At 39.2% G+C, this 13691-nt stretch overlaps 3 protein-coding genes across 4 annotated transcripts; 2 read left to right on the top strand and 1 right to left on the bottom strand.

Annotated features, from left to right (window-relative positions):
* Positions 1 to 1359: 1359 nt before the first annotated feature.
* On the top strand, positions 1360 to 3244 carry LOC134653043 (uncharacterized). Of its 2 annotated transcripts, none has more exons than XM_063508326.1 (3): positions 1360 to 1578; positions 2166 to 2297; positions 3024 to 3244. In XM_063508326.1, exons 1-3 carry the CDS (start codon positions 1447 to 1449, stop codon positions 3183 to 3185), a joined length of 426 nt encoding a protein of 141 aa, XP_063364396.1. In that variant the 5' UTR covers positions 1360 to 1446; the 3' UTR covers positions 3186 to 3244. The 2 variants fall into 2 exon arrangements, with proteins under 2 accessions (XP_063364396.1, XP_063364397.1); XM_063508327.1 differs by lacking the exon at positions 3024 to 3244 and adding an exon at positions 2571 to 2629.
* On the bottom strand, positions 3186 to 7773 carry LOC134653040 (uncharacterized). The gene is made up of 5 exons (XM_063508323.1): positions 7400 to 7773; positions 6088 to 6238; positions 4385 to 4527; positions 4027 to 4212; positions 3186 to 3519 (listed from the first exon to the last, which is right to left on the bottom strand). Exons 1-5 carry the CDS (start codon positions 7587 to 7589, stop codon positions 3338 to 3340), a joined length of 852 nt encoding a protein of 283 aa, XP_063364393.1. The 5' UTR covers positions 7590 to 7773; the 3' UTR covers positions 3186 to 3337.
* Positions 7774 to 9882: 2109 nt separating this feature from the next.
* On the top strand, positions 9883 to 12501 carry LOC134653022 (THO complex subunit 5 homolog). The gene is made up of 5 exons (XM_063508301.1): positions 9883 to 10033; positions 10106 to 10243; positions 10322 to 10612; positions 10879 to 11218; positions 11303 to 12501. The coding sequence occupies exons 1-5, from the start codon at positions 9938 to 9940 to the stop codon at positions 12499 to 12501; spliced, it is 2064 nt and encodes a 687-aa protein (XP_063364371.1). The 5' UTR covers positions 9883 to 9937.
* Positions 12502 to 13691: the final 1190 nt, after the last annotated feature.

Genomic DNA, 13691 nt, shown 5'->3' with positions numbered 1-13691 from the left:
TCATGTGCTATGATGCCTCCAGGGCTTATTGTAGTTATAGCATTTGTCCATAAATTTATTTTTCCGCACAGACTACATCATAATAATCAATAGAACTGGGTCAAGCAGATCTAGTCAGTAGAAAAAGGCGGCAAATTTGAAAAATGTAGGTGCGAAGGGATCTCGTCCCATAGAAAATATGAATTTTGCGCCTTTTTTACTGACAAGATTTGCTTAACCAGCTATATTTATACTTTAATTTTAAAGTAGAGTCAGACGAGCTGGGCAAAACGACCGATTTGATCGGGAAAATAATTGGCGCCAATCTCATCTAGCGTCCAGACGTACACAAATTTAATCACCTATTTGAGCGTTTTCCAAAAAAAGTACATTTCATTCATGTCTTCAAAATATTGACTTCTTGGGCTCATTTTGACGACCGGCCTGGCCTAGTGGGTAGTGACCCTGCCTGTGAAGCCGCGGTCCTGGGTTCGAATCCCAGTAAGGGCATTTATTTGTGTTATGAGCACAGATATCTGTTCCTGAGTCATGGTTGTTTTCTATGTATTTAAGTATTTGTATATTATATATATCGTTGTCTGAGTACCCACAACACAAGCCTTCTTGAGCTTACTGTGGGGCTTAGTCAATTTGTGAAAGAAAGTCCTATAATATTTATTTTATTTATTTATTTTATTTCACTCAGAATCATTTGTACATTCACGCCTCATACATGAAAAAAATGTGTCCCAAAATTTTGTATGAAAAATTTTTTTTCCAGTGCGTCACGTTCATACAAATAAAAAAAAATCATACAAGAATGTGACGATCAGGAAAGGAAATTTTTGGACACATTTTTTTATGTATGAGGCGTGAATGTACAAATGATTCTGAGTATAATGAGCCCAAGAAGTCAATATTTTGAAGACATGAATGAAATGTACACTTTTTTTGGAAAACGCTCATTTGCATTCCATAGATACTAACTTCGAAAATTGGCATTTTTGTGTCCGCGCCTGCTGATTTGATCTGGGAATCAAATTGGCATTTGCGTCCGCACGGCCTGATTCGATCGGACAATTTCATCAGATTGGCGAAAAATTGTCTCGTCTGGACTCCACTACCACTTCTAAATCCCTCTCCACACTCGTGAGTGAATCGCGGCGCGAAGCCGCGAACGCGAGTGGGGAGAGTGGTGGGGAGTCAAGTTCGCACATTTGTGAAATCGACTCCACACTCCCGTCGCGATTAGCGCACGAGTGTGGAGGGTACTTTAGTGAATCTACAGATCACCTTTTCCGTATTATTTGGACCTATTTAATCAACTTTTTGAACGTTTTTCTACCTGTCAAAAGCAACAGCTGTCAATGTCATTCCTACGTCAAATTTCATTGGGTAACATAACACTAAATTATTTTATCACGAGTTTAATCTACTCTCCTAATCCAAGACTACTTTAAAAGCAATATGGTGCGGTTGTCTCCAGCTCTCTTGCGTGTGCCGGTAATAAAGTTCCGTAAGGGTGGTTTGGGACACTCAGGATCGCATGCTGCACCCGCGGCGGCCGCAGCGCCTGCGGCATCTCCTGCACCTTCTGCGGTACGTTCATTATTAACTGCTACTTTCTTAGTTAATAGCTATCATACATGGTTCGTGTCACCTGAACTTTAGGAACTACACCTAAGCCTATGTATGTTAACCTATCTTTACTTCTGAAAAGTTTATTTTTGGCATATATTTTCATACATTTTTCTTTGACTTTCATATTGATCCAAATAATATAAAATACTTGATTGATAACAATGTGAAAACGGGTGGATATATACTTTTAAAACAATTTTGTATAATATGAACCATGTATAATAATCTCTTGTACTTGATTTTCTTCTGTATAACTGTTAAAAATATTTTTACAATAATCTACTTTGCCTGTATGGTGTATAATTGTTTATCTACCTTAAAATCTGTAAGTGTACAGAGGTGGCTCCGGATACTTACTATCTAATCTTTGAAATGCAAGAAAATTTCCCGGATGAGTAGGACTTTCATATAAACTCCACAGCTCATTTTAGTCTTACCATGATATGAAAACTCCGAAGCCTATTTCTTATCACTGATATCATTATTACTGTTTGGCAATGTTTATAGAATTGACTGCAAAAATTAACATAAGACTTCTGTTACAGTCCTGCGCCTTCAGGTCTGCAGGAGCATCACAAATGAGTACCAGTGCTATTCCTGACATTGACCTTCCGGCACGCTACAGAAGAAAACCCCTCTCTCAGGAAGAGATTGACCAGATCAACGGAGGAGGCATTGTTTAGTTCACAATTCATTAATGTTGTAGAATGTAGATTATTGGTCAATAATTATTGACAGTATTTATTTGTTACTTGTAGTTTAATTTGTTCTTCAAGTACTACCATTAGTTGTGTTGTGATTCCAAAAGAAGTAAAATTTATACTCATTACATTTTATTGGTAACTTTTTTGTCTAAATTATTGTTGATATGATAGTCCAGAGGTAGTTACTGTTAAATTATTATGAACTCTTGTTGTTTTTTAGTTTAATATTCACACTAAATGTTACAGGCTGATCCACCAAAGCTGGCGGGGAAAAAGTGAGCTAAACAAATGACATCTATCATTGTGTAAGTGCAATTAGTACAGTCACCTATAACTGCGACAACAATATAAATAAATACTACCATCCATGAAGCAATGCCTAGCTCCTTTTTATTCCATACTCATTTGAGAAGAGTGTGTGTTTATAGATTGGATCATGATAATTTTACCATACACAACACAACACAAGCACAAAAATATATTATGTACATGCATAATGACATACATACTTATATCTCGGCAAATAAGAAACTAAGTTATTTTTGTGTGCATTGTCATAGGTGACTGTACATAAGTACATATTAAAATTTGGTCATACATCATACTTTATTTACTCATTCAAATAATTGACCCCAGCTGTGGTGTGTTGGACCTGTATGTATATGGCATAAATAGTTTAAAATGCCTCAATTATTTCAGAAAGAGAAAGAGCGCTCAAAACATATTTTTAAACCGAAAAAGGAAGGACCTTTACCATTGGCGACTATTAAAATACCTCGCGGTGTCCTGGTACAATCGGGCAAGAAAAAAAAACTAGTATCCCTAAGTGTCACTATTGGAAAGCAAAGGAAAAAGAAATAATTCAAGTTAGACATAATCAATTTATTGAAAAAATATAAAATAGTATTTATTACTGAGAATGGCATTTTTGATTGATCACCTATGACTGTTTAGGTGTGTAATCCACATAGAGAATATAAAGAACGTAAATTAATGAAATGACTAGGAGTACTCTAATAATACCGAACGTTGAGTTTTTCGCTCGGGATGGCCCGCACCTGTGCAGCCGCCCCATCGTAGGCGCCATCGCTGTTGGCCTCGAACTTTATGACGCCAAACTTTGCGAAGCTGTCTTTCCACGGAACAGTTTGTGGCAAAGTCAGCAAAGCGTCGGTTATAGCATCTTTGATATGATCTGGAATTTAAAGTCGTATTATGGCGTGACAATGTCGACTATTGCTAGCATGTTAAAGCCCACTGCGAGGTATGCTCCAATCGAAAGAAAATACGTTAGTCAGACTTACGAATAGGTACTTTTAAACGTGCATAACTGCTGAGTGTTACGCTGTGAGGAGAAAAATCTCAGTAGGAATTGAATTTTAAAAACGTGTACATATGTTTAGTGCTGTTGTACCTACGCCGCAGTAGGCTGCAGCTTTAACACTGAAATAAATACCGGAAATATAATCAATGTTCATTCGTTTACGGTTAAATTAGATCACATTACGACAGTAGGTACTAATTTTATTTTTAATAACTAGTATATAGTTATATGTTTATGTTGTTACCAGCAATCACTATTTCCTGCAGGTGTAAGGTAATGATAGTTTTCTTATACAGAAACTGTAGAGAAACAGTTCTGAGAAACATAATAATTAAATTTAATTAATCTAAAATTATTTGATTACTATTAGTGCTATACCTGGAAGTTGTGCATTGACCACTATGGGGTAGGGCGGCAGGCGTCCCAGGGTCTCCAGAGTTATGATGTCCTTCCCACCATCATGCATGAACTTTTTGGAATAGAGCAGAGTAGTTGAATCAACGGCGGCCCATTCAGCTTGCTTCGTTAACACCATTTGGGCTGATGCCAAATGTGATCCAGATCCTGAAATGAGTATTACGTTAGAATGGTATTCCATCTGTCCAATATCTTGGTCCAATGTGTATTTACGTCTCACATTTTTCTAAATGAGACAGTGAAACGCAATGCACATTGGACAAAGAAATTGGACAGGTGGAATTTGTGAAGTTTATAATTATTCATTATGGATGAGTACTTAGTAATGATCCGAAAAAAGAGGCATTCTCTCCTTTCCCCTTAAGAATCTTCAGCACGAGTTTGCTGCCGCTGAGTGAGTCCTCGTTGCTGTACGCGAAGGTGCACCCGCGCAGGTCCAGCAGCGTATTTACGTTGTGCGCTCTGTAAATAACCACAAAATCACTAGCGACGCTAGCGCGGGGTGTGATAACACTGTATTAGGTGGACGACGAGTGAATTGTGAAATAATAGAAGCAATCTTTATCAGGAGCCAATGACACGGGCTGATAACATTTAACTTATCTATTTGTTTTTGGTGTCGACAATGCCCGGAAGATTGCAAAGATATTCACGATGTTGATTCCAGCAATTAATTGATGTAATATGATACTGCATGTGGGTGATGGAATACCTACCTACATTAATGCTAGATGTCCGCTGTTATAAGGATTCTACCGTGCAACGCTCTCTGAGCTGGCCATCAGTACATCATGCAATATATAGCGACCTTGCTAGGAATGTGATAATGTCAGTCAAGGCTAAATCTATTTATTATCCTTGAAACTTATGTGGGTATGTACATGCTCTCATAACTATATTTTATGCTATTGGTGTACCTTCGACTTTACAAACTTCCGCACACGAGTTTATTCATAGTAACTGCGTCTGAATTAACCACTTATTACCTAGTAGGAAAATGAATCACTAGATGTTGTTGATCTTTTGAAATAACTACCTTTATTAGTAAATTGATTACACATCATTCTATAAATATTCAGGTACCTACATACATTTTTTTAATATTACCTACACAATGAAAAATAATATGCTATCTGGCTTTAGTCTCGATGTAGAGTGCCTAAAGAGGTAGAGTCAGTCAACTGACTAGCATAGTCAGGCAACTAACTAGTTGCGGCCCCTCTAAATCGTTAGCGCCTGGACCGGATAATGCCATACATATAATATCCCTCTTACATACTGCTAACAAGTATAAAAGCGACAATCTGTAGAGGATCATTCATTTGTTAATGATGAAGTAATTGATGACAAAACAAAACGTTCCTATATATTTATGTTTATAATTGTTAGTAAGATCAAGGCATGATGGATGGTTAGTAAGATCAATGATAGTAGCTACTATTATTAGCTATATATAAATAGCGCCATTGATCTTACTGGTTTTTTTTAGTTATTGTAAGAATGTAATGTATGTATGCTACCTACCTACCTACCTATGCTTTACAAGCTCCTGCACTGAGCTGGAGCTGAGTATGCACATTTGTAATAAATAGTTTTTTTTACGTAGATAGGTTACAGTTAGCGCTACTCGAGGAGAAAATCTCACTTCCTGGCTAAGACAAGACGTAAAACTTTAGACAAACCACGGGCGGTAATTCGTAAAGCCCCAGATCGCATATTTATGGCCCTCACCTTCAATTCGGGCCACAAACACCAGCGATCTGGACCATTCACGAATTCACCTCCCTATAAGTATGTAATTATGTATAAGTATGTTATTGTCGCGTTGATCTGGTACGCGAACAAGGAGCACAGAAGGACAGTATTGGTATATAATATATATGCTAGTGGCGGCTTACTTTTTGTCGTGAATGCTGGCGTCGGAGAAGTAGCTGGACGTGTTCTTAACGTGCATTTGATACCTACTGACACGAACACGGGCGTGACGTGGGTACCATCAGTGGCAGTTTGTCGTTGACTTACTTCTTGTCGCGGTGTATAATGACGTCAGCGAAGTAGCCGGGCTTGTTCTCGACGTTCATCTGGTGCGCGAACACGGGCGTGACGGGCAGGAGCTGCACCGCCGACGCGTCCGTCTCCCGGAGACGCATGTACGCCGCCGCCGTCATGAACGCTATATGTATGACAATCACACGCGTCAGCTAGGGTCTGACTCAAATTGATGTGGGACTGGCGCAGTAAGCACAATAGAGTAGATATATGTATCTTCTTTTCGTTTCGAGGTTCCATTTTTTTATACTATGGATACCCAGTAGGTATGTTATATATGTATCCACAATGTTATTAGTTGTTAGAAGTCGAATTATAATAATAAAAGTATATGATAGATAGATACTAATTATTTGCCTCTAAGAGTCACGAACCGAACGGAGGTGTCGAACATTGCTTAACGGGCACGGGAAACTTGAATGCAAATTACCAGCCAGTAATAAGTGCGCTCTCGTTCTTATGGATTTCAGGCGCAATGCTCAGTTAGGTACACAGGTTTGAAGAACACCTCGCCCGCTTAGCAACTTCTGCTGCTGACTGTACTAAATAGTACCAAAATATGGTATGATTTTTGCTTATTTTTTATTAGGTACACCCACGTTACCATCCTGACGCTCACACAAAACTGCGCTGGCCCGCCAGCGAATGTAGCACGATCGCTTTTATATATCGCAACAATGCATTTGTCCCGTAATAGAAAATAATGTAAGTACACAAGATAGGTAAGTTCCTAAATTAGGTACCTATAGAACATCAAAAAGCAATCGTGCTAATTAGTCAGGGTCCCAATAGGAGGACGGAGGGCGGCTGAATCACTTGACTTGCGTTTGATATGAAAGATAAAAGTATGGAACACGAATGTTTGGGCAAATATGCACTATGAGTTGCAGTACTTGCAGTCATTCATTTGTATACAGGTAAAAGTATATATATTGTATTGTTTGCGAAGTAAATATTGAATGTAAACTGACAGGAGGGTTATCAATTTTGAATCTTAATATCTATGCCAAAGAGTCAAATTCGTTGTTGCGTTTGTAAATTCCGCTAAGTATGCAGAAGAAAACCTCATGTGTTGTGTATCGTCTTCAGGGTTTCATTTCAGTAGGTATTTAATAATTGAGCACATGTCGGAATTTATAAGTGCAGCGACGGTTACGGTTTCTTCTGTAAACTCTTTCTTTTAACTTACACATATAATAGGTACCTAAGATATAGCCTATATAGGTACTATACATGAAATAAAATGAGGGTAGGTTACTTGATTATTATCTTAAATAACACTCACCTAAATCCACTTTATTGGTGCTAAAAGGATCCGGACGGTCCGGGAAAGGCCCGGGACTCCGACTTTCATATTGCAAAGTTGTGTAGCAGTTCAACGCCTTCTCTAGCAACTCCAAAATCAACTCGTAAAGTTGCACCGGGTGCGTGGGACACATATAAGTCACTATACGAAGTTCTTTCTTCTCAGACATCTTGACTTGAGTAATTTATCGGAATACTTTAACGCTACTAATCGAACTGGCTGCAAACAAAGCTAGTTATGGGCAGTTTGGTTTGTTTATTGAAGTGAAATGGATGCGAGTTCGTTCTTAATTATCGGCATCGCGGAGCGCGACGATAAACGTTCCACGCTGCAGGCACGGGCGGGCCGGTTTGTATACAGTGAACTTGTGTGTGACGTCACGCTACATGCTGTCGATGCGTGATGCGGTAATAAACTCATAGCCATTCATCTGTGTACTTAGCTAGTTATGTTAATGCGGTCATTTGATAGTAAGACAAGAAAAGTACCTATGTGCAAAATAGCGAGCAAAATTAGTTTTTACTGAGAGTGCTGATCACGAGCGGAGTGATTTTTATTTAAAATTACGATCGAAACGATTGACAGACTCTAAGGGTGGTACGTTGTCCAATGTGCATTGCGTCTCACTCTCTCATTAAGCAAAATGTGAGAGGCAAATACACCAAGATGTTGGACAGATAGAACACGAACGTGCAAAAAAAATGGTCTCATGTGGCACATACGCCTTTGACCAAATTATTTTCAGTTAAAACAACAGCTTGAAGGAGAAATATAAAACTTTAAACTATAAATATAGGTACACATAGTAGGTACGTATACGTAAAATAATGCAAAACTGAAAAGTCTCTCCCACTCTCTCTGATTCTAACCTACCCACCCATCGCTTTTTACTAGATAGATACTTACTAAAAAAACCACCCATCCCAACCACTGCCTATACAATTCTCCATTTACTTTCCATTTACCCTTACTAAACCTTCTCCTACATTATAAATTATAATATCACCCCCAACACCAATTTCCAGTTTAAGTTTTCACACTAGTACACTAGATGGCAGTCCCTCTTACGTTATCAGGTGTGTGCGCGACCTGAGACCTGAGGGCCTACCGCGAACACAGAAGTTGGCAAATTGCGGGCATCTTTCTCAGTCTAATTACGCCTTTTTTTAAAATCTATATATAATTCTGTATGTACATGCGCATGCATGAAATTATTGAGATTAGCGCCCTCTAATAGCAAGTAGCTCTCTCTTGGTATTTATGAAGATTTATGTTAGCGCCCTCTGTAAGCGAGATTTGGAATTTGTTGTTTTTAGGATCAGCGCCCTCTAGTGGCGAGTAGTTGTAGATATTATCCAGCGACAGATGTAAAAAAAAACATGACTAGTATTAAACTGGATTGGACATGAGTGGTGGGGATAATTGACAGAACGGGATAGTCTTATGTATCTTTCAGTAGGAGTAGCAGCGAAAGCGCTATTATTGTTTGTCCTTGTCACAGTTTCATATTTTTTTATTCCCCACCGTAAATTATACTTGGTCAACCAGATCTTGACAGTAGAAAAAGGCGGCAAATTTGAAAAATGTAGGCGCGAAGGGATATCGTCCCATAGAAAATTTGAATCGATTATGGTGGGCAACAAATAAATTCGACCAATCATAGTGTCGCATTGCGTATGTTTTGCCCCTGACGGAGTCACGCGTATACCACTTCTATAGGATGCTATACTTGGTCAAGCAGATCTTGTCAGTAGAAAAAGGCGGCAAATTTGAAAAATGTAGGCGCGAAGGGATATCGTCCCATAGAAAATATGAATTTCGCGCCCTTTTCTACTGACAAGAATTGGTTGACCATCTATACTTTCTATGAAAAAAAAAACAGTGGGAGTTTTATAAATGGCGGTTAAAAAAACACGCATCTTTCTCTTTTACGCTGATTGGAGTAAAAGAGAAAGATCGCCGCTAGGCCCTCGAACACGTCTTTAAAGCTATAACATACTATCGCACCGCACCGGGACCTTGGTGCGTCGCACCCATTGGTGAGAGCGACAAAGAGATAACTTTTTTTCTCTCTCTTATTGGTAATGTGTTATGGCTTTTATACAGCCAAGCATTTGCACTATAGATGGTCAAACCCATTTGTCAGTAAATAGGAACAAAAAAATTATACTCATCCTTTTCTTTTGGGTGCTAGTACTAGTGTAAGACAAAGATAGTATGACTCTCTCTGTCTATGTTTGAAATAAGAGAGTCCTTTGACACAATTATACTACTCTTTGATTTGCACCAAGTGGCAATTACCTGTCTATGGACGCAGGGGGAAAATAAAAAAAGCAACTCTTTTGTCTACTTTGTCTCTGTATTGACAGTTGACAGAATACGACGGCTTGCTTGCCTTGCTTATCAATTATCATAGTTGCTTTTACTAATTTGTAAGCTTGTAAAGTGCGAGCGGCATTAGCGCTCTATCTAAATAAATAACCATTTATTTAGTTTGGCTATTCCTTGCTTTGTAAAATGGGCAAAGATGAAGTTTCTGTTAAAAAACGTCGGAAATTAAACACCTCGGTTTCTACCGATAGCTCCAAACAATCGCCAGGTGATGTGTATAAGGTTAGTTGATTACGAGATAGATACTAAACGAGTGAAATATTGAAGTGTTTATAAAAAACATATTTCTTGCAGCGTGTTGTAGATTTCGAAGAAGCTGAGGCTCTTTCACGCCCCGCTGATAAGGACGCTAATCTATTTAAGAAAATATGTCAAGATATTCGGCAGCTGTTTTCTGATATAGCAGAACTGAAAGAAAAAAACTCTGACGAGGTACGTGTTTGGATAATGTTCGAATAATTTCAATAGCTTCTTCAAGGTTTAACAATGTTTTCTCTTTAATTCTTATAGGCTAAGGAAAAAATTAACTCAAAAAGGGTGGAGGCATCGCTAATGCTTGTAGCACTGAAGAAACTGAACAGATTGGAGAAAGTGCGTACTAGAGCTGGTCGGGACTCCCTCCACAAAGTGAAGCAACAGGTGGACTCCACACACTTGCAGTTACAGAACTTGCTGTATGAAGCCGATCATCTCAACAAAGAAGTTACAAAATGTTTGCAGTTTAAATCAAAAGATGAAGAAATTGAACTTGTGCCTATTGACGATTTCTACAAGGAGGCACCGTCTGAGGTTTCTAGACCTGTAAGTATTTCGTATCATAATAAAGGTCACCTGACACTAATTTAACTTAACAAGTGTTAGACTTCTGAAATTGTAGCTTATAAATTCAGCATGACTTTACTTAGGTAGACAAAATAATATATAATGCTGATATTGATGGTGTTGGATAGATATATTTCTTTGTACAATGTGGCACATATGTAAAGAAATAATAATGATGTCGACAATTTGCTAGAAGTGTGAAGCATATGTTAAGATATATAAACATAGTGGTGTTTATGTTGCAGGAAGTCACTAAAAAAGATGAGCATCAATTACAACTGGCTAGACTGGAGTGGGAGCTGCGACAGCGCAGAGAGTTAGCTGGAGCCTGCAATGAGCTGGTGGCATCAAAGGAGCGTGTTGGGGCAGCGATAGCAGCTGCCCGATCCCGTTTGGATGCCCTGGGTCCTCACCTTAATGATGTCTTGAAAGCTACAAAACCTCTCCAAGAGTGCATGGCCCTTCGCCTTGATGAGAAGAGAGATGAATCTCGAGCTGCGGCTCTTCTTCCCCCGCCTTTGTTTTTGCTCTATGCCAATGCTAGTGCTTATTCTGATGCACTCGGAGTGAAAACTGTAACTGTTGGTGAGTATGGATCAAAACATTGACCTACATAATGTAAGTATAGCCAAAGTGGAACATCAAATGTAATGTTTTTTTATATTACAGGAATTTCTGGTGATGAGGATGAAGCCAGAAGGTTAGATCAGGAGAAAAATGCTGATAATAGCTTAGTTCTATCAAATGACTCTGATTCTGATCAAGAAAATAATGACGATGAACAGAGAGAAAAGAAGAAACGCCATCACAGAACAGCCAAAGTTTCCAAAGAAGAGAAAACTGAAGCCAAAAAGAAAGAAGTGTTGAAGAAGCATCCTTTACATGTGCAAGTTTCTGTCAAAGTGCAGGACACTACAGCTTTGAATTTAGTGTTTTCTTATCTTCTGCACTTAAAAATTGTGGTTGTTAAGTTTACAGTGTCTCTGCCAAAGCCTGTATCAGGAGTGTCTGCCGCTGATGTGCTGAACGGTCACTGTATACTCAATGAGTTGTATCCTGGAGACGCTGGACACGATTCACCTCACCCTGCTACATCATTTTTGCTAAAGGCTGCTGGAGTATCTGAAGATTTCCACCATTTCATTTCAGAAGTGGGTCGACCATACATATGGGCCCAGAGGATGTGTGGCTTAGATTTCATGGCTTTAGTTGTTGATGATGAGAAAAAAACAAACAAAGTTATTCAACCTTGTCCAAGCCTCAGTGTGTCTACTGTTGAGCATTTTATACTCACCTTGAAGAAACGGTTGAAATCGAGAGTAGCACTTATGAAAGAGTTGCAGGAATTGGAGTCTGGAAAGATAGTTCCAGCAAAAGGCAACCCAGTTAGGTTATCGGGTTCTCTCACACAGTGGCAATCTGTAGGCTGGCCTGAATATAGTCAAGCACCATCTACAGCATTCTTAATATCCGAAGGTCTAGTGAACAGCAATGATATGCTGTACAGGGCCATTATTACAAGGCAGTCGGCAAAGTTGATAGCTTTAGTTGTGCTAAAGAGTGATTACCCTAAATCTGCTCCTATTTTCTCATTAACATTATTCTGGAACGGGACACATCATGCAGGCATTGATGACGACATTAGAGATATTGAGCGGATTATCAACAGTGACTGGAGCTCTGAGGATAAACCCAGCCTCACAACACAAATGACGAAGTTGTTGACTTGTCTTGACATACTGCTGGAAACTACAGGAACATCAGAGTTTCCACCTGATAAAGTTATGTTCCAACCTGTGCGAGGCAGGAACAGGGCAAAGCCATACAAATTCATAAAGCAAGGAAATGGCATATTCATACAATATTAAGATTATTAATTGATTAAGGATCAATAAATACTAAATCCAGTGTTTGTCTTTGATAAATTAAGTTTGCCTAACTCAATAAAATTTGCACTAATACTCGATTTATTTATTTATTTAAAAACTTCGCTTGGCTAATGGGTACGAAGGAAACGCTGGGCGGGGCGAGGCTTATCCGTAAACTCGTCGCGTACGGTGCGCGAGGACCACACTCAACGCCTCGGGCACTCTTGGGAACTTGGGCAAGTGGGGTGGGTGAGCCGTGCCGTTGTGCAAGTCCTATTCAAGTACCTAGATTTTCAAAACTTGGTTTACTTGAATTGTGTAAATAAATAAATAGATTTCTTATTTTAGTATAAGGTGGCCAGTAATAGACGATTTACCCTATAAGATAATAGAAATTCGTAAACCAGCATAAGTTGGCGGTAATAGGGGATAGATGGGAAAAAAAGTCCGAGTTGTAACAACTTGGTAACTAGTGGGAATAATCCGAAATATCATTATATAATAATATATTCGTTTTCGGTAGGTACCTAAAGGAAAACATGGCGAGGAAATAGGACATATCCCAAGGCCTGAGTGGACGCTCGAAGCGGAGCGTTCGGCGGGGCGTGCAGCGTGGCGTCGGGCTCACAAGTGATTTGAGAAGCGTGTACTAAGGCCGCTCCTATACGCTTGCATTTGTTTAACATGCACGCCGGACGCCCCGCCCCGCTGCACGCCCAACTCGAGCGTCCACTCAGGCCTTACACATTTCCCGTTTTAGCAGTCTCATTCGTACAATTAATTCCGTTACTCCGAGTATGCTTAATAACAGGTTTATTTTGATCTATACGTGTTTTCCTCATAAAGCAGCGCGCAAGTAGGTACTATTTATTTACTGCACAAAAGACTGACTTATTAACATGAGGCATTCTCACAGACAACCTTAGTGCAAAGCAGAAAAGATTGTACAGTCGCTATCAGATATATCGGAGCAGCAAAGGTGTTCACATTATCTGAACACGCACTATAAAACGCCCTGAGTGGCCCTGACAGTAGAGGCGTGTTCAGATATGTGTGAGCGCCTTAGCCACTCCGATATCTGATGTATATTTAAAATGGCATGTTCAATCGTACTTATATTTGTCATTTTCTCGTGTATTATGTGATATTTGGATATGTTTTGGAGGAAACAGGAAAGGTAACAATGGCAG

The sequence above is a fragment of the Cydia amplana genome, chromosome 12, assembly GCF_948474715.1.
Source record: "Cydia amplana chromosome 12, ilCydAmpl1.1, whole genome shotgun sequence".
Taxonomy (NCBI): domain Eukaryota; kingdom Metazoa; phylum Arthropoda; class Insecta; order Lepidoptera; family Tortricidae; genus Cydia; species Cydia amplana.
This window is presented reverse-complemented; position numbering and strand designations above follow the sequence as displayed.